This window comes from Chamaea fasciata, unplaced genomic scaffold (assembly GCF_029207755.1).
Source record: "Chamaea fasciata isolate MVZ Bird 193981 ecotype frontalis unplaced genomic scaffold, bChaFas1.0.hap1 SCAF_26, whole genome shotgun sequence".
Classification (NCBI taxonomy): domain Eukaryota; kingdom Metazoa; phylum Chordata; class Aves; order Passeriformes; family Sylviidae; genus Chamaea; species Chamaea fasciata.
Window position 1 is genome coordinate 649870 of NW_027094111.1, and position 21713 is coordinate 671582.

Genomic DNA, 21713 nt, shown 5'->3' on the forward strand with positions numbered 1-21713 from the left:
ACTCTTCGGAGATTATCCAGCCAAAGCAAACACGCTGGAGGAGTCAGGCAGGTGCTTTTGGAGGAGGAGGATGTTTCAAACACACTCCTCAGCCCTCCACATGACCCGTCTGGCATCAGGCAACGCTGAGTTAGTCCTGAGGCCAAAGGAGTAAAATGCAGGTAGAAGACAGAGGTGTCTCCTCTCCATGAGGAGGAGAGCACAAGACAGCACAGAAATTTCCAAGGCATCGTGCTCGTTTTTCATCAAACACCCATTAGTAAAATTGTTTTCTTTGCTTTTGACAAATCAGTTCAAGCCCACACACATCCTGCAGGATCCATTACACTGAGGGCCTGAGCCTCTTTCATTTCCCAAACAGCTCTATCACCTTGTTGGTGATCATCTACCAGAGCACTCCACTGCACATCCCTCGTGACACAATAATTCCCAATATTTACACCCTTGGCAATGAATGGAAGATGCATTGATGGGTAATCCGGATACAGGATAGCATCAACAGAAGTGGCTGAACTTGATTCACATTTTCTGGTGCTGTCGAGTTGCCCTTTTACAAATCTTTTTGGTGTTCTCCTGGCCTCAATAGATTTAGAATGGTATTTCAAAGACCACTGATGACACCATTCAGTAGCTGGCAAGACAAAGAATTCATGGATGGAGTTAATAAGGGGGATAAAAGCAGTCTGTGCCCCAAACCCAACATTTTCACAGTGCACGTGGGCTGGTTGTGTGAGCCAGATGCAGAGAGCTCCAGGGATGCTACGCCGCAATCCTACAACCCTAATTCTTGCGCATGTAAGGCTGTATCTGATTAGGCATTTCTGTATTTTCCGAGTATGTAATTATCTAGCACAGTGCGTGCGAGTCGTGGAGTAAACCCAGTTGGGAGCGGAGCACTGGGAAGGGGAGAAAAGGTCCGTACGTGGGTGGGTGGGTTTGTCCGTGTCGGGGGAGTACAATGTGGAAAAAAGCCTTTCCTGGAAAGAAACTGAGATGAAATCCCGGCATTGTGCTGCAAGCAGTTATCACCTCCTGAAAGCCACAAAGGAGGTGATAACTAGATCCCAGATCTTGTAGGATTCTCATTAGGAAGCAGTTCTTTACTCAGAAGGTGGGGAGGCCCTGGCACAGGGTGCCCAGTGAAGCCGTGGCTGCCCCTGCATCCCTGGCAGTGCCCAAGGCCAGGCCGGACAGGGCTTGGAGCAGCCTGGGACAGTGGGAGGTGTCCCTGCCCATGGCAGGGGTGGGGTGGGATGGGATGGGCTTTAAGGTCCCTTCCAGCCCCAGCCACTCTGTGGTTCTGGCTGGCTGTGATCCCGAGCACCCCCGTGGGTACAGTCCCAGGAAGGTGACAGCTGAAAAAATAGAAGTTTCAGGCTTCTCAGAGTTGAAGAATTAAGGAAATCCAAGTGTCCTTGCTGTAAATGCAAGGTAAATTATTCATTCTCTCTCTCTCCCCCCTCTTTCCTCCCTCTAGTTCAGTTTTTCTTTTCATGCTTTAATCGTTTTGACACCAAGCTGTACAAAAGTAATTTAAAATTAACATGACTGACACTTGGTAGATAGCAGGACCCAGTGCAGGGCTCCACCTTCTACTGGGAACTGCGGAGAGGGGCTCTGGATTGGCTGCAGGACCTGAGGCAGCTGATGGGGACTAAGGAAAAACACGGCAAACAATTAATTTGCTAATTTAGTTTTCTGTTTAATTTGAGACCAGAAAATTGTCAGGCACTCATCAGTCCGTGAGCAAGGCTGAGTGGACTCAGGGCAGGGCTGCGCTGTTGGCAGCAAGGAAGGGATGTGTTTGATTAGCCAGCAAAGCAATTTCTCCTGCGGTACCGGTGGCATTTCACAGCGTGTTTGAGCTCTGAGGTTCTGTGGTGTGGCTTTTGTGTCACCTCTCCCCGGTTTGGTGCCTTTAGCACATCTGTCTGTGGTCTTTTCTCACTGGGAAGGAGGTGACTGGACATGTGTGCCACAGAACAGCTGGGAAAAGCTGTCACGTCAAGCACAGAACGGGCCGGAAGCCCGCACTAACCTGGGGCTGCCACGCGATGCCTCGGTCAGCCAGAATGCTGACAGGGATAACTCTGCACACCGTGAGCATAATGGACCTGGATCAGGACTAATGTCCTTTGATGGGGAAAGAAACGCTCTAATTTGATTTCCTCCCTTCAGCTGCAGAGTGTGTAATTTCAGATCTGCGCAGAGCGGGCCCTTTACGCTCGGGTTTGGGCCTATTTTTGATTGATTAAATTGAATTGTGTCTATTTATTTCACGCATCCAGTTCAGGATTTCACTAGTGGCTTGTCAGAGCGAGAACGTGCACATTTATCGGGAGTGAGAAACTCACCACAGCCCTCCGTTTCCTCTGATACCTTTTGCCGGGATTTGGTGCTGTGCGGGCGGGTGGGCGTGCGGGGAGCTGGGGACGTGTGAAATCAAGGAGTTGGTTGCCAGCAGAGGGAGCGTGGGGCAGGGCCGGGTTCAGCGGGGAGTCAGGGAACGGGACCGGCTCCCGAGGAAGCGTCACAGCTCTGATAGAAAATCCCGAGGCTGTTGGAACATCGGCACGGTTTGTTTCCTTCATCCAAATGAGCTGAGAGATGGGATCTCGTTTGCAAATCTGAGACCTTCCTGGCCTCCCTAATTCACAGATTCCCTCTTCCCGGCTGAGTGATGCTCCCGGGAAGCCCAAGTCACTAGATGGTACTGTTGCTGTTCAATATTGACGCCTCCGCGGGCCAGCTCCTTGGGAAACTCGCGTTTCTGTAGGGAGGGAAGGACGGCTGTGTAATTTGTGAGGGAGACATGAGCGAGGAGCTGGGGAGAAGAAGTAGGTCAGAACTGCTTCCTGGGATTGGGCTGTGGGAGGGGGAGCGGAGGGGTGGCAAAGTTTTTGTCAGGGCTGGTTTGCTTCCAGGTTTGCTGCCCAGAGGGGCACGAGGTCAGGCCCTCATGTAAACTCTGCAAAAGCTGGGTTTTGGTCAGCCTCATTCGTGGTTAAACCCAAGCAGAAGGATGAGTCCTCTGTGGCCACAGCCTGGGGAAGTTTTGTCACTGTCTGACCTCAGGACACACAGAGTCACCTCCTGACAGGAGGCAACACAGCAAATCACAGGATCATAGAAAGGCTGATTTGGCTTGGAAGGAACTAAACCTCATCCCATCCCACCCCCTGCCATGGGCAGGGACACCTTCCACTGTCCCACCTTGCTCCAAACCCCATCCAACCTGGCCTTGGACAATTCCACGGCTCTCCAGCTGTCCCCTAAAAGCCAACCCGCAGTGAGAGACTGGTCACACAAATTCCTGGAGCCCTCTGAAACCCCCCCAAGCTTCCCAATGACATCATTGCCTGGGTCCCATCCCCGTTAGGAGGTCAGCGAGCTCTCCCTGGCGAGGGTAACAAACAGGTTATTGTGCTCTGAGCTGCAAACAAGCCCCGGCCCTCCCGGCTCCAGCCCCAGCGGAGAGCGGAGGAGCTGCTGCCTGCCCGGCCTGCGCTCGGCTTTCTGTTAGAGGAGAAAGTCAGGCCAATTAAATCAGGCAGCATTGAATCTCTAATTGACATAAATGAGACAGACAGACAGCTGGGAAGACTGGGAGGAGGGGAGGGAAAGGGGAGCAGGTGCCCTGGATGAGAAAGAGATGGAAATACACCCTAATAGGACCACGGCTTTTCTTATTCTGTGTGTTTACATTAGCCAGCAACATCATGGGAAGTGTCTGAGCCCCTGCTGGAGAGAAATTAGTGAAATAAATACAAGTTACAACCATTGTGGAGTTGATTAGAATGTTCCTAAAAATCTCCAAACAAACCCAAAGGAAAAAAAAAATCACCCTCAAAAAGACATTTGAATTTGTGTAGTTAAGAAATCTGGTTTTTCCCATGCAGTTTGAACATTAGGCCTTGCAGCTGAACAATTACAAAATCATTTAAAATCATATTTGTTTAATTTTCCACATCTGAGCAGTGCTTGCCCAGGTATTTCCCCCTCTCCTTTTACCAGGGAGTGCTCTTTTGTCTTTAACAGACCTTTCAAACACTAATTTATACAGAAATAAGTTATTTAAATTCATACATTTCAGGAGGATGAGGCACAAAGAGGAGGAACTCACCCAGGTCCCACCCGGCACTGCAGAAGGAACCAGAATTACCAGCCCTCGCTCTGCCTCGCCCAGGGTGTGCCCTGGTGGAAACACACTGTTGGACGTTTGCTCCAAACACACCTCTGCTGCTGCACAGGTGAGAAGGGAAGGTGGAAAAGCATTCCTGAGTGGATGCAGGTAACAAGGAGGGGGGAAATACAGTTTTGTGGTGCTGGTGAGTCCTCCAGTAGCACCACAGAACAGCAATTTGGGATAATCTCTTACAAACCAACCCTATCTTAGTTTTAAAATAATCAAGATTTGCACATTGTGATGTAAGAACCAGAAATGTTTTTAATTTACATTTCCAGAAACTTTTGAGATCTCTTCCCGAATATTTCAACACATTCTCCTTCCCCATTTTCCCAGCTGGGATAATTTTTTGCCAGCACAGGCAATTCTTCTCGGTATCCATGGGAATTGCCTCCATAATTAGACGTGCACCCAGTGCACAGATCAGAGCGCTCCAACCCAGCAGCTGGAACTAGGAGGCAGGTCTGATTAAATCTGCTCTGCCATGAGGAGAAAAGCCAGCTTTAATGAAACATCACAGGACTCCCTACCCCGTCTTTAAACAGGGCAGGAAAAGGGACTCTGGGATTACTTTAAGAGTGGCTGCTCGTGGTGTGCTCACAATTCACAGAGCAGAAAGCGAGCACTGAGTGATCCAGGGCCTTGGAACTGGGGATCTGCCTCATTAAAAAGGGGCTGATTGCCAGCAGCTTATTAGAGGGGCTCAGAGTCTGCCTTCAGAACGGCAGTGAAGGTTGGAGGGGTCAGCAGGTGCAGATGGAGGGTTTCTCCTTGAGACTTCCCCTCGAGCCAGTGAGATCAGAGTCAGCTTGTAGAGGAACAGCTTGTCTGGGTTTCCTGCCCTGCCCAGCAGTGATTGTTTGTGTGGATCTACCAAAAGACACAGAGCCAGCCAACACCTTGTTTTTTAAATGAAATCCCAGAAGGGTTTGGGTTGGAAGGACCTTAAAGCCCACTCAGTCCCACCCCCTGCTGTGGGCAGAGACACCTCCCACTATCCCAGGCTGCTCCCAGCCCCGTCCAGCCTGGCCTTGGACACCTCCAGGGATGGGGCAGCCACATCTGCTCTGGACAATTTTCATGGAAAGTAAATGATTTCTATTCCTGCACACCTGGTTCTGCAGGTACAATGTGCTCTTCAGGAAGGGGAGCTGGTGAAAGAGGCAGATGGTCGGATAGAAATTATTAATCCCATACAAGTTTTTTATCTTGAGTTGCTGCCTCCACTTGGTGTCACAAAGCCCACGACTCCTGGGGGCTTCCCCTTTTTTAAAAACAGAGCTGGGAGTTGGGGTGGGGCAGACGTTAAAATTCCAAGTGGTTTGGTGGGTGGGAAAAAAGCGACTTTTAACAAATACGCCGGGGCTGGGGGATCAAACAGGGCTCTGGTCTAGACAGAACCGCACTCCCCGCCTGCCTCAGAAGTTCATTCCACAGCAGCTGACAGAATTTAGCATCTCGTTTCCCTAACAGGATTGAAATGCAGCTCCGTGTCCCAGGGTACTGAGAGCCCCTCAGATCTCTCGGCATTCCCATTTCCCCTGCTGGAGTGGCTCCCTCTGGGATCGCGGCCCTGCGGACGAGCGGCGCTCACGGAGCCCGGCAATGCAGGTCGCTTTAGCTGGGGTTTGAACTCAGCCCTTCCTGCAGTTCTATGGTTTGAATATCATTTTCACAGCCCTTGCAAGCAGCAGATGAATGAGGGATTCCTGGCTTTGAGTCAAAAGCTGCCGTAATTAAATGTTTATAAAACACTTTAAGCATGCGAAGTGCTGTTATAGACAAGGAACCAACAGATCTGGCAGATTGGAGCCGGATTTTAAGGCACACCAGCAAACAGAGCCCATTTCCCCCACTCCATTTCTCCTTTAGAGCCACTAGCAAAGGGTTATGGAGGCCATCAGCAGGTTCCTTTTATTACAGCCAGGATAAGTGAAATCAGAATCACTTTCTTTCATACGAATATGTGTTATTCAGATGGTTTCCCCTCTGAAAGAACTCTCTGAGCAAAGGGCCAGCTTGCTGTTCAGCTCGGGAAGGAACTACCCCGTGGGAAACAGAAATTGCTGCTACTTCTGATCTCTCACATAAAACTGGAGAGCTTCCACCTGTTACAGGTTTCTAACACCATCTGCTGTTTAAAAGGAAGATGGCATTGGAGCTCAGCAGCACCGAGAGCTTGTTTGATAAACCAGGCGCGACACCAGCAAATCTGGAACGTTTCTGTAATTGTCACAATTCCTTCTTTTTCTTATTTCAAGCCCTGAACATATTTTGACTTGATCTTCATTATGAAGTGAATTGTTTCTTCGCCAGAGGAAGGAGAATCCCAGCGAGCAGCAGCCGAATGTCAGGTCCACAACACTTCAGTTTTCATTCCCAGCCATGGGGCTGTGTCATTTCAGCACCAACACAAATTTCAAGCAGTGTCACTCTCTCCAAAGCTTGGCCCAAAGAACCGAGTTAAAAATGTTTTCATAGGAGAGAGCCATGGTCTCCCTGGGATATGAGGAGCTCAAAGCAAATCATTCTTTCTATTAAAAATAAAAATAGTGACCTTTCGCTAGCTCACACTGCTGCCTGTTGGACAGAATAAACATTCTAACCAAGGATTCTTCTGCTGCTTCCTAATTGAAAGAGATACAAACTTTTGTCCCAGGAAAAACAACAGAACCCAGGAGCCCATTACACGTTTAAATTGAAGGGCTCACAACTACTGCTCTTGGTTTTGGTTGCAGATATTTGTAATAACATTTTTTTCTAAAACAAAAAGACTTTTCTCCAAAGGGGTCCCTGGGCATTCACCCTGAGAGAAGCAGGGGTTTAGACAAAAACCACCCGAAGTCTCAAAATCTAACTCCAGACAGCCCTGGGATTCTTCTCCCGTCCCATCCCATCAGCCCCGTGACAGCCTCACCCCCCAGCTCTCGCATTTCCCACCCCTCCACACATCATTTAAAGTCAGTGGCTCCTTTTGTGAGCGGTCGGCTCCTCACCCCGGCACTTTCCCTGCACTTCGACAAAAGAGACCTTTTACATGTCAATTTATTTTCAGACAAGCATATCTGAAAGGGAGTTTCCCTCCGGAGTCGAATTAGTATTAATGGCAGGTGTTCAGTGGCACACAAAGGGAGGGAGGCAGCGCCTCGGCTGAGCTGAGGCACTAAGACAGCTTGATGTTTTAATAACCAGAGGCAAGGAATGGAGTGGCAGCGGACCTGCGGCTTCCCCGGCGTGAGTGAAGGTTTTATTCAGAGCCCCCGTGTACTGCCGAAAGAAGATCTTGAAATATTTTAAATGTTTTCTTTGCCTTGAAAGAGGGATTAAATTGTTGAATATTCCATGAAAGCGCAGCATCTACCCCACATCCCGTGGAACTCACTCGCAGTCACCGAGTACTTCCGAAGCCTCCCGCGGCCTTGGGAAGCTGCCGTGGCCACCAGGAGGAGGCGGAGGCACCAGGAGGCTCCAGCTGCACGGTTCACCATCCCCCAGCGCCTAGAGATGCCGAAAGAAGAATTACACGGACTAACTCAAAGGTGGGTTTGTCTCCAAGCGTTGGTTTCTATAAGCACAGAAGCGTCCTGAGAGTAAGAAATTGCCCATTCCTGTTGGTTCTTGCCTCATTCCAGGACTGGTTCTGGTCACTACCCCCTGAGAGGAGGCAGCGTGAGAGGCAGCCCTAAGCAGCGCTGCCGGTTTTCAGGGCCTGATCAAAAGCTTTGCAGCTCTTCCAGAAGGCAGACAAGGAGCACTGTCCCTGCTTGGCACGGAGGAACAGCCTGGGAGCGAGCGGGAACCGCCCGGGGTCACCGGTTCTGCAGCTCAGTCAGTAACAGGATGGCCCCTGAATGACGTTTGTTGTACGAGTCAGAAAGAAACCCTGAGTTACCGGCTGGAGAACGAAGTTAAACTGAAAAATAAAGGGTGGTTTGGTTCAGAGGCTCCTGCTGAGGGGAAGGAAAACCCCAAATGGTAAAAGCAGCAGCCAGAGCCAGCGCAAAGCCTCGGCTTTACCGGGGAGGAGGTTCTGTCGTCCTCCCCCCAGAGAACACGGAGATGGGAGGGCAGAGGGAACGGATGAGCCAAGCCCAGGAGGTTTCCTGGCCTGCTGAGCATCTGTGGGGGGCTTGGAAAAACGTGGTTTATTTTATTCAGAGATCTGAGCTGCTGGCTGGGCTGGGGGAGAAATGGAGGCTGCAAAATCCACCTTGCCTGGAACAAACACACAGGACTTGGAGGGGAGGGAGGTCCCTGTGGACACGAGTGCTGCTGGCTGGGAGGCTGCAGGGCTGGCTTTGGGAAATACATCCGAAGGTTTGAGGGAGGAAAAGTCCCAAAGCCTGAACCCCAGGTGTGACACAGTCTTCTGGCTGCTGTGGAGTTGGAGAGGATCAGTTCCAAGAAATCCTCTAACAACAACAAATACCTGGCCCTACACAGGGAAGAGTGAATCAGAGCTGCTTTTAGTGCCACTTGATATCAGTGTACATTCTAGTTCTCATATACACAGAGGGATTTCTTTAAAAATTGACAATTTACACGTCAAAAAAGTTTTACAGTGAAGTTCTCTCAGCAAAGATCAGTCCACACGAGGAGGAGCCAGTCTTTCAGGACCAGGAAGGCACTTGGCCTTTTGAGAGCAAGTCCCCAGGGGAGCCCTGTGCAGACCCTGCCCGTTCCCCGTCCCCCTCTTCCGTAGGTGTGCAAAATCTGGGCTGTTCCTGCTCCCTGGGGCCTCACAGGGTGGTGGAGGGGAGCTTCTTCACCCTCCTCTGTGCCAGGATGGAGGATTCGATGGGCTTCAGCTGAGGGCTTGGCTTGGAGCTGTTCAGGGCCGAGTATGTGGCAGCCATGGCGCCCTGGAGAGAGGCAAAGGGGAGTCATTCAGGAGCAGGAGCTGCTTCACACGGCAGTGGACCAGAGCAGCCACACCCACCAACAAAGCCAAAGCATCTTTCTTAGTTCTTTAACTCTCCCTCCTGCACTGACATCCTGTTAAAGAATCTCCCCTTTCTTTTCCCAAAAACCTCAGCTTGTCTGTGCTGCCTGCCCTGACTCACACCTCTCCAAACTTCCAGCCTGCTTTCCCCCTGCAGATTTTGTACCTTTACAAGCTGAATGTCCTGGTGATTGAGCTGGCTCTGGGGTAGACTGTCCTTCTGGGTTATCCAAGGATGCTGCAGGACCTGCTTGGCTGTGAGACGCTGGTGAGGATCTACATGGAGCATCTTTGATACCAGATCCTACAGGCGCCATTTGGAAAGTCAGACTTTAGAAGATTTCATAATTTAAATGCAAAAAACCCCACCTGTGTACACCCCCAGATCAGGATTTACATGCAGAGGCCGAATTTAAAGTCCCCAGACATCAATGTCTTTTTGTATGAAATATGTTTTTGGTAGGCCTGGGGGGGTATAAGAGAGCAAACCCCACTAGGGTCAAGCACGAGGTTGGTTTTCCATGCAAATATCCACAGCCAGAGCTAAAACAAAGCTGCTGTGGAGGGACATGTGTGGGGTGGAAGCTGCAGTGCTGGTTTTCTTCTGTCTCTCGTGTGCTCCCTCCCCAGCATGCTCTAAATTTGCCTCACAGCAACCCCAACCCCTGAGTGTAACAAATATCAAACCCTACCTTGGCCATGTCAGAAATAGTGTCCCAATTGCCCCCACTGATGGAGAACTTCCCCCCTCCTATCCGTGTCAGGATCTCTTCTGGGGTGTCATTGGGACCATTTGCAAAGGGGGTGCAGCTGGGGAGAGAGGAGAGAGCCCCGGGTTTACTGACCAGGCAGGGGGAGAGGCACAGCTGTCCCCACAGAGCACCCTGGGGACAGGGGGTCACAGCCCAGCCACTGCCTCACCCTGCCAGCATCGTGTACAGCAGGACCCCCAGGCTCCAGATGTCACAGCCCTCGTCGTAGCCTTGGCGTTTCAGGACCTGAACACAACAAGCAAAGGGAAAAAACTGTGTTTGGTTCCTGTTGTTGAACTTATTTCAGAAGAGGGGCTTGACCTGAGTGCAGTCCATATGCAAAGCTTCCCGAGCTGGACAGAACAGCAAAATCTGGGACTGTTTTGATCAGGATTCAAAACAGATTCATTACTACAAGTGGTATTTCTGTAATTGCCTCTTCCAGGGCAGGCTGGAGAAGGGAACAGGGCAGACCCGCTGTGCCAAGTGGGAGCACAGGTTAGGGGAGGGACAAGGGGACTGCTGGAGGGCCTCAGGTTAGTAAGGTGCTCACCTCAGGTGCCACAAAGTTTGCTGTGTAGCAGGGGGTCATGAGGAGCCCGTTCTCAGCCCTGAGCTGCTTGGCAAAGCCAAAGTCACAGATTCGGATGCTCTCGGGGTTCCCTGATTTATCCACGTAGAGGATATTGCTGGGCTTCAGGTCCCTGTGAACCACCTGTGGAGCCAAGAAAGGGCTGTGCTCGTACCCCAGGCAGATAAAGGTCTGAAAGCTGCCTGGGGTCACTCATCCCCTGCTCTGGCCTCACATCTGCTTTGCCAGAGGGCAACACCAGCAAGAAATAATTGCCATGATGGGCAGAGTTACTCCCTGGAGGAGAGGGAGTGCACTGTAATGCCGGGGAGCTTCCCGGGAAAACAGTTGTGACCGCACTCACCCCTTGGGAATGCAGATACTCCACTGTTTTACAGATCATGTGCAGGACAGAACTGGCTTCTCTCTCAGAGAAGAATTTCTGTCTGAGGATTTTATCCAGCAGCTCCCCTCCCCTCATGAGCTCGGTCACCAGGTACACGTACTTCCCGTCATCGTACACCTGCCAAAGAGAACATGGCTGGGGTCATCAAAATGTGCTTCCAGAGCTTCCCTTTTGTACCTCCATCACCAAGGAGCAGACAGGCATCAGCAGAGGTGGCTCTGGGGTGCTTCCCCACCCCAGAGTCATGGAATATCCCAGCCTGGAAGGGACCTACAGGGATCATTGATCCAACCCTGTCCCTGCCCAGACACCCCAACAATCCCACCCTGTGCACCCCTGGGAGCTCTGTCCAAGAGTTCCTGGAGCTCTGGCAGCCTCGGGGCCGTGCCCATTCCCAGGGGAGCCTGGGCAGTGCCCAGCACCCTCTGGACAAGAGCCTTCTCCTGACAGAAACAGCAACATGCGGAGCTGGGTCACGGGGCTGCCCCTGCTGCGGCTGAACTCTGCCCTGCCAGCCTGCACTTCCTAAAGCAGAGCCCAGGGAAGTCTCCCAGGCCACACTCACATCTTTCAGGGTGATGATGTTTGGGTGCTGCCCGTACCGCAGCAGGATCTCGATCTCCTCAGAAGGGTCTCGCTTGCTCTTGTCAATCACCTGCAGGAGTAGGGACACACTTCAGCCACCACGGATGGGGAAGGGCCAGGACAAAGCACACAAGCTGAGTTTGGAGCCTGCAGAGCTCCTGTGCCGTGTCCACTCTCTGCCCCCTCATCTCTTTAGCTCTAGCAAGCCTTAAGGTGCTTCATCAGTTCTGTGTCCCCAGCCCACAAAATTGTATGTGTTAAGATCTGATGTAGCCACAGCTTTGCACAGGAAGAGGAGATGCTCTCCCCCCTGTGAGGGAGGAGGACACTGCTTTCCTGCTATTCCTAGGGAAGTGCAGGTACCTGCAGAGCAGCACAGAAATTGTCCTTTTACATCCTAGATGAGCCTAAAGCTCATCCAGTTCCACCCTCTGCCATGGGCAGGGACACCTCCCACCGTCCCAGGCTGCTCCAAGCCCTGTCCAGCCTGGCCTTGGGCACTGCCAGGGATGCAGGGGCAGCCCCAGCTGCTCTGGTACGAGGGGAGCTCAGACCTTGACTGCGTACTCCATGTTGGTGGCCTTGTGAATGCAGCGCTTGCAGACGGAGTAGGAGCCGACGCCGATGGCCTCCTTCACCACGTACCCATCGCTGAACTGGACGTTCTTGCCGTGCAGCTGCTGCCAGGGCACAAAGGAGAGCTCAGCTGGGAGGGTTCAGGGAAGGGTTTGTGCAACACGATGAGTTAACTGCAGCACAGAGAGAGCTGTCAGACTGTCTGCTACATCCCACAGCTTCTCCTCCCGGCGGGGAGCGGGAGGAGAGGAGAACAAGGCAGATATAGGTCAGTGGGCCAGCACTGCCTGCGCTGAGCACGGTGCCTTTGCCTTTGGTTGCCCAAGCCACGGGCATTACAGACCCCCTGCCAGCACAGATCCACCTGGGGACAGGAAAGCCACAGCCCCACACTGCCCTGACAGCCCGATGTGACAGTCAGTGGTGATGAAAGAACAGGAGGCAAGAATTCCAAAGAGAACTGCCTCAGGCTCCAGGTGGTGCAGAGCCCTGCAGGCCTGGAGCATCCTCTGTCCCCCTTCCTTACCTGCACGACTGAATGCAGGGATGGCTGGGCAGGTTTCACTTTGCCATCCTCCATTAACCCGGTTGCCACGAAACTGAAGCCTCGGAAGAGCTGATGGGCCCCTGCACTCGGGGGGACACCCGGGGAATCTGCAGCAGGAGCAGAGAGACAGCTCCAGAAGGGCCTGAGGAGCAGAAGCCTGCCCCTCGCTCCCAGGAGCCACGGCTCCTGTGGTTTATTTGAGACAGGAGCCACACCAGCAGCACTGAGCTTACCCCTGACATCCCACAGAGAATCATGGAATTGTCCAGCTTGGAAAAGCCCTCTAAGATCAGCGAGTCCAGCAATTCCCCCAGCAGTGCCAATGTCCCCAGGTGCCACATTCACATGGCTTTTAAACCCCTGCAGGGATGGTGACTCCACCACTGCCCTGGGCAGCCTGTGCCACGGACTGAGAACCCTTTTGGGAGAAGAGATTTCCCTGACACCCAACCTAAACCTTCCCTGTGCAAAAACCTTGTTCTGCTGGTGCCGGATACTCCCTGCTGTGAAGCCACAGAGTGACATCTCACAGGAAACTTGGGCTTTTCCTCAAGACATACAAACCTTTTGGTGTCCGTGACGTGAATTCTGTGTCAAAATAAAAGGTGTCATCTGGCTGGCCCACTGCAGGCTTGAAAGGGGGTTTGATTTCCCTGCGGTACAGCTTCTGCAAAACACACAAACCCCAAAAAACAGCTGCAAAACCAGCTTGGAAGTGCTCCCACAGGCACCTTCTCCCAAAGGGTGCAAAGGCTGGTGAGGAAAGAGGGCCGGGAAGAGATTTTGTGGAACTCTTGTGCCTTAGCATGTTGCTAGAGCTCAGTGAGGTGACAGGCAGCCCAGGCATGAGACGGTTACATGACAGAGAATTTTGGAAAGGGTTATTGGAATGGATGGGGACAGGGGCTGGTAGCTCTCCCACGGCTGGCCAAGCATCAGGGCTGTGCTTTCCCTGCTGTCAGAAGTGTGTTCCTAGTGCTGAGTGGTGCAGAAATTTGCTCCTTCTGATACTCACATTCCAGTCGATGGTGGAGTAGAAAGGGTGGCGCTTGATCTCCTCTGCCCCGTCTGGCCCAGACCCTGCAAGGGACACCACAGGTCACGTTGTACTGAACCCCCAACAAAGCAAAGGCACAGCCAGGGAGGCAGCACAGGCAGATGTCCCAGAGAACCTGGCTGGGATCACCCCAGTGCCCTGAGCCAGCACAGGGGTGAGCATGCTGCTGACCCAGGGGGACGTGAGAGGCCCCCACACAGCATCAGGGGCATTCAGAAACAAACAAACAAACAAAAAATCTTACCTAATCTGTTGGCTGGATTCCTTTTGAAAAGGGCTCGCAGGAGGCTCTGAGCCTCAGTGCTCAGGAACTGTGGCATGCCCAGTTTCGCTCTGGGGAGGAAGTTATGCAATCAGCTGCAGGTTTGAAGAAGTCAACCCACAAGGCAACTGCAGCACCTCCACCCCCAAAACGCACAATCACCTCCCCGGCATTTACACTGCACCCTTTAAATGGGTGGCTGATACGGCACCACTTGCCAAATAATGCCGCAGAATTGCGAGAGCCCCCAATTGCAACACCCCTGCTGTGCAGACAGGAGAGAGGAACTCTTACTTGAGGATAAGGGTCATCGTCTCTTTACGGTCCTTCCCCTGGAAGGGCAGTGCCCCCGTGAGCATTTCAAACTGGGAGGGAAAGAGAAGAAGGGGGGTCATGTCTGAGCAAGGCTTGCACAGGCCCCACTGGCCCTTCCTGCTCGTGGGGTTCCCAAGCCTGGCTGTGGCAGAGCTCACAGGCACAGCGTGCTCCCAGCAGCGGCTCGGCCCTCGGGGTTTGCAGGGAACGCGTCCAGGCAGCGCCCGCCGCTGCCGGAGCCCTGGGAGCAGCAGCTGCCAGACGGTGGCACCAGATCTGCACCGACAGCCACGGCCCGGCGCCGGGGGGGACACGGACACCCCCACGCACCCCACACACAGCCCACAGCGACCCCCCTGCATCCCACAGCCCCCACGGACACCCCCCCAGCCCCCTCACAGCCCAGCAGCCACTGGCACAGCAGCCTGGAGGGACTGGCGCTGCTGGCTGGAGGCCTGGACAGCCCCTTGGGGCTCCACACAGCCCCCTGCCCGGCCGGCAGGTCTGGAGGACACACAGAGCCCCGTCGGCCGTTCCAGAGCTGCCGTTCCCAGCCCGGACAGGCACCCACCATCAGCACCCCGTAGGACCACCAGTCAGCGCTGTGCGAGTGGCCCTGGCGATTCACCACCTCCGGGGCCATGTACTCCACGGTGCCACAGAACGAGTAGGCTTTCTTCTCGTGGTCTATGGCCTCCTTACTCAAGCCAAAATCTGCACAAGAGGAAGCTGTCAGCACACAGCCACCGCTCCAAACAGCCCAAGCAGCTCTGTATCTCAGGAGCCAACCGTGCTGGAGCCCCAGGCTCCGTGCAGCCCTACCTGTGAGTTTGATGTGCCCCTCTTCATCCAAGAGGATGCTACAGCAGGAATGGAAAAACAACTTGTTACTGTCTGTGCTAAGGGCTGGTGAGAGCAAGCACAGCAAGGGATGGTCTGAAATCATCCTTTGGCTCCCAGAATCCAAAGGAAAAGTTACCTGTCCCTTCTCCCAGAGCTTTAAGCTCCACCAGCCAAGACAAGAGTGAGACCAGAGCAGCTCTCTCCTCTCCACATCCTCAGCTTCCCAGTAAACCAGTGGCCCCAGAGGTTACCCCCTCTGATCCCCACGTACCCCAGGCAAGGATAACCAAGCTGCAGTGGGCTCTGCAGAGCCTAGCCTGGTCCCTTGTCCCTCTGACAGCTCCCAGCTGCCTAAGGCTGGAGCCTGGAGGCTGCCAGGGCTCTCTGCTCAGCCCTGTGGCACACACAGCTCCTGGCTGGAAGCACTGATGCGAGGAGCAGCAGCCTTGGACTGGCACCACCACTTCCCATGTGTGCAGCCCCTCTGGAAGGCAGGAGCTGTTCCCTGACTCCAGGCTGGGCTGGCTGCAGGGCTGGGATGCTGCCTCAGCTGCCCACACGTACTTCTCTGGCTTGAGGTCCCTGTAGATGATCCCCAGGCTGTGCAAGTGGTCGAGTCCCAGTGCCAGCTCTGCCAGGTAGAACTTGACGTCCTCCTCGGTGAACATGACCTGCAGGCAGGGCACAAAGCAGAGAGGTGCTGGGTTACACTGCCAGCAGCTCCCCTGCTCCCAGCCAACACCTTCCACGTCCATGCTGCTCCCTCCTGCCCTTTCTAAGTTTTCCAGACTTCACCCACCGTCCATGGCTTGGATCAGAATGGACCTTAATGGATCCAGTGCCAGCCCTGCCACAGCAGGGACACCTCCCACTGTCCCAGGCTGCTCCAAGCCCTGTCCAGCCTGGCCTTGGGCACTGCCAGGGTTCCAGGGGCAGCCCCAGCTGCTCTGGGCACCCTGTGCCAGGGCCTGCCCAACCTCACGGGGAACAGTTCCTTCCTTAATTCTAAAACAAACTGACTTTCTTTTAGTTCTTGTTCTTTAGGAGATGCTCATCTGAAGCTGTTGCAGAGGTGCAGCTGCCACCTGTGCTGCTGCTTTTCTGCTGGAGCACAGGGCTCCCACAACACCCTCTCCTGGTGCCAGCTCTGGACTAGCAGCAGGTTGGACGCTGTTTGCCCCCTCTCAAGGACTGCAAGGGTCAGTCACTTCTCCAGGCCACAAGCAGAGATGAGCTGAGCCTGAGCAGCCCCCCGAGATGCCAGAGCATACCCACCTCTTTGGAAAGCCGAGTGAAAAGGTCACCTCCTCTGAGGAAATCCAAGATGAGGTACAGCTTCCCCTCTGTCTGGAATGCTGAAACACAAGCCAGAGCAGGAATCAGACCCCTGCACTGAGGGAAGGCTCCGTGGTGTTACATTAATCACTTAAATCCCAGCGGCTCCGGCTGGGCACATGCCCTGCGTGGTTCCTGGGTTAAATGCAGGTAGAGCTGAGGGGGAAAAGGAGATGGCCTGTCTCTGCTGCTGAAATGGGAGCTCCCCACAGCACTCTGGCACTGCAGAAAATCCTCATTTTATGGGGTCTGGTTCCCTTTCTGCCAGTGATACCCTCCTGAAAGGGCTGTTTTCCCGGGAGAGGCACTGGTCACCTTACAGGGAACAAAGCTGTCCTTGCCTTCCCCGGAGTCAGAGCATTAACCCTGCCAAACTCCAGCTTGGCTAGTTAGCTCTGCTCTCTCAGTTTCTCCTGGTTTAATGTTTTAATCTCAGGGATTTGATGTTTAAACCTCCTCTCCCAGTCCATGCTCAGTTCCCCATTCCTAGCTGGAGCAAGCAGTGCACCACAGATCCTTCCAGGAAAGGATTTGTGTTCAGGGGATTGTGTTTAAAGGCAGCCAGAGTCTGCTGGAGCTGCAGCCCCTCTCCCAGCACCCCAAAGAGCTCCACTCACCATAATGGAGTTTCACCACAAAGGGATGGTTGACATCAGCCAGGATGTCCCTTTCTATCTTTGTCCTCAGTCGATCCCGCACTGTGGGAAGAAAGAAGCAGCTCAGACTCAGAAAAAGCCTTGGCCAGTGTCTAGCCCCAGTGTCCAGCCCCATCCCAGCCTTAAGCACTGAGCTTCTTGAGCCAGGTGTTTTCCCCCCTCCATCATCATGCTCTTAAACAGATGAAAGAAAAGGAGGGTGTTTTGGTGAGATAAAGATGCTTTTCTTTCACCCAGCCCGCCCCAGGGCCAGCAGTGACTGCTGTGACATTTCCCCAGTGCTGCCGAAGTCCCAGCGGATCCGAGCACTGCAGGAGGAGTCTCCTTCCTACCTTTCAGCGTCGCCTTCTTGAGCACTTTCATGGCATAGAGGTGGTTGCTGTCGGGGGGTGTTATTTTTCTCACCAAGAAAACCTGAGGCAGAAGGACACCACATTCACCAAGTACTAAACACTGGCGGTGGGAGCTGGATGCTTCCCAAAGTGGCAAACCCTGGAGGGTCCCTAAGAAGCTCAAGCTTTCCCATGGGGTTTCCAGGGAAGTGTGGACTCCTCTCACCCCCCAGCCTCATGCTGCACTTTCCTCCTTTGCAGCCTTCCACACCTCCTGACTGCTGCAGCTCCCGTGGGCTGGGGCTGTGACTGGGGGCACTGATGCTTCCCTGTACCACTGAAGCCTCCTGGCTTGTCAGTCACATCAACTCCGTGCTATTCAGGTCCTGCATCCTCCAGACTTTCATCTCCTTCCCTTCCCTGATGTCTCATTCCACCTGGTTTTAGGCAGCATCCAAAGGACACCACCTGCAGGTGTGGTGGGCTTGGCAGTGCTGCTGGTTGGACTGGATAATCTCAGAGGTCTTTTCCAACTTTTCTCTCATTCTACAAAGCCCCTGCTGCACTTGCAGCACACAGTCCTGTCCAAGCCCCACTGTCAGCTGGTACCTGGCTGACCCCAAGCTGATTTCATGTGTCAGCAGATGGTCTGTAAGAGACCTGGGTTACTGAAACAGATACAGGCTACAGGCTACTTCCTTCCTTCTTCACAGAAGGGAAACTGGACCGTAAACAGGGGCCAAACCCAGCCTGGGGCACACAGCAGCAGTTCTGAGAAGGGAGGAACATGCCCAGGAACATTCCTGGGAGTCAGGAAAGTGGTTTTGTTGGGGATGGTTCCTTTCGTCACCAGAATCGTTTCCCTGGCATGGCACACAGGAAGAAGTGATCTCACCTTGCCAAAGGAGCCCTGTCCCAGCACCTTCAGGAGCTCAAACTGTGAGGGATCAGCCTTCTCAGAGCCCTCCTTCACATGGTGTGTAATGTTGATTTCCTGCACGCCTTCCCCCTGAAACAGAGGGCACACGGTTGGCAGGGACTCCTGAGCGAGGGAAAGCAGCCTGATGGGATTAGGGAGCGAGGACTGCAGCTCCAGACTCACAGGAGCCACGGCTGAGAGAACCATAAAGGTTGGTGCTTGTCACAGGTATCAGCATCTGCAATCAATAAGTCAGGGTAGGGAGGGCCAGGTAAATACAGAACCCTCCCTCCCAACCACAGGAGCTCCTTTGAACTACATTTCAGAAGAGTGCTTGAGAAGCACCTTCCTTTTTGAGGCACTGGTAGCAAAAACAGGAGTGTTTATGCCACTAAAAATCCCACAACACAAAAAATACGGCACTGTTGTCAAAACAGGGCCAGGGCTGGCAAAAACCAGACATGTTGGAGCCCATCTGCTCGGCAATCTGAGCAGCTCTGCAACATAAGTCTTAGTGCATCTTCAGCACATACAGATGATGCTTTAACAGACTCCAGCCTTCAAGAAGATTGAGGGGAAGCCAAGGTCTCTGGCACATGTTTTGTTTAAAACACACTATTTTACTTAAAAAAGAAATAAAGAAGAAAAAATAGATTTAATCAGCATAAATAGAATAAACTCACCCAGGGAGCTGGGCCAGCACAGCCACAGACCCTGAGGTGATGCTGAAACACCTCCTATTCCCAGCAAAACTTTTGGACCCAAAGGACAAAAGCAATGCTGTTCAAAAATGCATTAAACTCTTCTGTCCCCAGCCCTGGGGAAGCTGTGGCCAGCAGAGGCTGCAAAAAGCTGGAACTATGATTTTTATTTTTCCCTTGCAGAGTTTGGGAAAAAAATTACACTTTGCTTTCTAGACCTGTTCAGACGCTTGGTCTGGAACCAGCTCATCAAAGCAGCTTTTAAAGCCAGCCAGAGCCCAGTGCCAGCCCTGCCTGTCCTCCTGCCCAGCCCACTCCCACCCTCCAGTGCCCGTGGATGTGGTTTCCCACCTGCACCGAGCTCCCTTCCCCTCTCTCAGGGTTTTTCTCAGTTTAGGAAGTGGCTTTGTTTCCATGGCGGGAGCTCTGCTCTCTCCTGTGCTGCTCAGGCACTCCGGGCAGGGGCACAGGAGCTCCCTGTGTTATCCTGCCTTTCCCTGGGCTCGGTGATCACAGGCAAGGAAGATCCCATAATCCCTTAAACAACACATTTTCGTGTTCCAGATTATCTCCCAGCTTAAACCAGCCACTTTGCACTTCTGGGTCCATCTGGAGGTTTAGTCCCTGCAAACAGCTGCTGTGAGGAACAGCTTCCCACCTCCAGAGCTGGAGCAGGAGCCAGCCAAGTTCAGCTCCTCCTGCCAGCTCAGCTCTCCAGGGAGAGACCCCAAAACGGACCCATGAGGAAGAAATCCTCCCTTGGGAGGGTGGGCAGGCCCTGGCAAAGGTGCCCAGAGCAGCCGTGGCTGCCCCTGGATCCCTGGAATTGTCCGAGGCCAGGTTGGATGGGGCTTGGAGCAGCCTGGGACAGTGGGAGGTGTCCCTGCTGTGGCAGGGGTGGCACTGGATGGGCTTTAAGGTCCTCTCCAGCCCAGCCCATCCTGAGATCCTCCTACCACAGGAACACTTCGAGAAGCCATTTGTATCTTGCTGCCACAGGGGAGGATTTTCCCTCATGGACTCATCCACTAACTTGGAATTCAGCTGTCAGGATTTTTGTGACCAGCCAGGCCAGCAGCACACACAGGTCCCCAGCACAAAAGCACCTGTGTGCCACGAGCTCAGCTGCTTCAGTGTCACCACAACAAACTGTCCCAGAAGGCAGAGAAAGAAAAGCAGACCCGAGTGCCCCCAGCATCCGTGGGAAGCATCAGCCGGCGGCAGGAAGGGAAGCAGAGGGAGGAGGTGGCAGCGGGAGGTGGCAGCGCTACTGACCGGGCTGGCGAGCTGGCTGGGGGCAGGCAGCTGCAGCCTGCAGGGCTTGGCTCGCTGCTTCCTCTGCAGCCGGAGGGTCAGGAACGCCCACACCCGGGGAAGTTTAGGGTCCCTCTCCATTGTCCCATGCCGATAACATGGTCCGGCCCCGGGAGCTGCGGGCTCGGGGCCGGGAGCTCAGGTGGCGGCGGCAGCGGCGGATGCAGGCTTGGCACGGAGCGACGTTCACGCTCCCCCTCCCCAAGCCGCACTTGTGGTTGGGGCTTTTTCTTTTTCTCAGGTTTGCTTTTTAAAGAAATAATAACGTCACAGCTCGTCGCTGGCATTTGGGTTCCCTCCCTGGCTCAGACAAGGCACTGGTAGAAAACACACACAGTCCCCTTCAAGTGATTTCCACCCAACACTGCCTGAAGTTCACGTCAGGCTGGGAGCCTGGGGTATTTCCAAAACAGGGGAAATTGTGAGAAGCCACTTTCCTCTCCTGAACAGAAGAGAAAAACTCACAAGAACCCACCCAGAAGTGTGATGACACCTTGGAGAGCTGCACATCTCTGCTCTCCGCTGGCACAGGGATGAGGGGTCACCCAGGGTGGGATTCCCCCAGGAATGTCTGGATTTGCATTCAACCCTTCGCTTGCCTTATGCTGCACAACAGTCCTTGCAGTGGAGTCTGGGGTTATTTATCTGAGAACCACCCTGAAGGTCCACCTGAGGTGTTTTTAAGGGCATTTCTTGTTTCTGAGCCCACCATGGCTCAGATTATCGGCAGGACAGAGCAGAGGTATTGAGAGGGCTTGTTTTGCCTCCTTCCCCATCCAAACCTGTTTCCCTTTGACCCTTCCATCAGGACAGACAGATGTTTCCTGCAGCAAGACCCCAGAGGGTGCAGGTAAGAGAGAAACCTCTTGAAATGAGTCAAAAGACACCCACAGGAAAGGAAATAGTTCCGCATCAGCGCTGATTTCTGAATCTCTCCTGAGAGTGCAGAGGATGGAACCAGAGACAGATTATGACTGTTTGCCCCCTGTGCGCCCACCACGTGCTCTTTGAGAACTGATAACGAAAGAAACAAATGACTGAACCCCAGTGAGGCAGCTGGGCCCAGCCCCACTCGGTGCCTGCCGAGTCCCAAGGGCTGGGGCAGTGCCAGGGCATGGAAAAGCACCTGCAGCTGCTGAGCACAGCAGGAGCCTGGCTCACACCACACCTCCTGCCTTCCGACACAGCCCAGGGGAGGGGAAACCCTGTCCAGCCTGGGCTGCCCAAGATAAGCACCCATCCCACAGCAGCCCCACGTCCCCAGTGTGGGGGAGCAGTGAACTCCCCGTGTGTGGGCCTGGCAGGAGCTGATAAATCTCGTCCTGACCCAGACCATCTTCCATGTCGTGCTACCAGCGTGGGAGAGGAGCCTCAGAAAGGCAATAAAATCTCCCCTGTACATCCACGCACCCAG

General features: G+C 53.6%; 1 protein-coding gene across 5 annotated transcripts in view; it reads right to left on the minus strand.

Moving 5' to 3' along the window:
* Positions 1–7213: 7213 nt before the first annotated feature.
* The window catches only part of RPS6KA1 (ribosomal protein S6 kinase A1), a 31300-nt gene continuing 16800 nt past the window's right edge, over positions 7214–21713 (minus strand). For 3 of the 5 annotated variants that reach the window (XM_066204732.1, XM_066204733.1, XM_066204729.1), the window contains 20 exons: positions 18261–18374; positions 17366–17447; positions 16995–17075; positions 16318–16397; positions 15607–15713; positions 15022–15059; positions 14771–14913; positions 14179–14249; positions 13867–13955; positions 13581–13645; positions 13130–13232; positions 12545–12672; positions 11997–12122; positions 11423–11512; positions 10816–10974; positions 10434–10595; positions 10050–10126; positions 9821–9938; positions 9295–9432; positions 7214–9048 (listed from right to left, as the gene is read on the minus strand). In XM_066204732.1, coding sequence (XP_066060829.1) covers positions 8926–9048; positions 9295–9432; positions 9821–9938; positions 10050–10126; positions 10434–10595; positions 10816–10974; positions 11423–11512; positions 11997–12122; positions 12545–12672; positions 13130–13232; positions 13581–13645; positions 13867–13955; positions 14179–14249; positions 14771–14913; positions 15022–15059; positions 15607–15713; positions 16318–16397; positions 16995–17075; positions 17366–17447; positions 18261–18374 — 2094 coding nt within the window. In that variant the 3' untranslated portion in view covers positions 7214–8925. Of the gene's footprint in view, positions 9049–9294; positions 9433–9820; positions 9939–10049; positions 10127–10433; positions 10596–10815; positions 10975–11422; positions 11513–11996; positions 12123–12544; positions 12673–13129; positions 13233–13580; positions 13646–13866; positions 13956–14178; positions 14250–14770; positions 14914–15021; positions 15060–15606; positions 15714–16317; positions 16398–16994; positions 17076–17365; positions 17448–18260; positions 18375–20260; positions 20503–21713 lie in introns of those variants that run through there. The other 2 variants (XM_066204731.1, XM_066204730.1) reach the window with 2 other exon arrangements.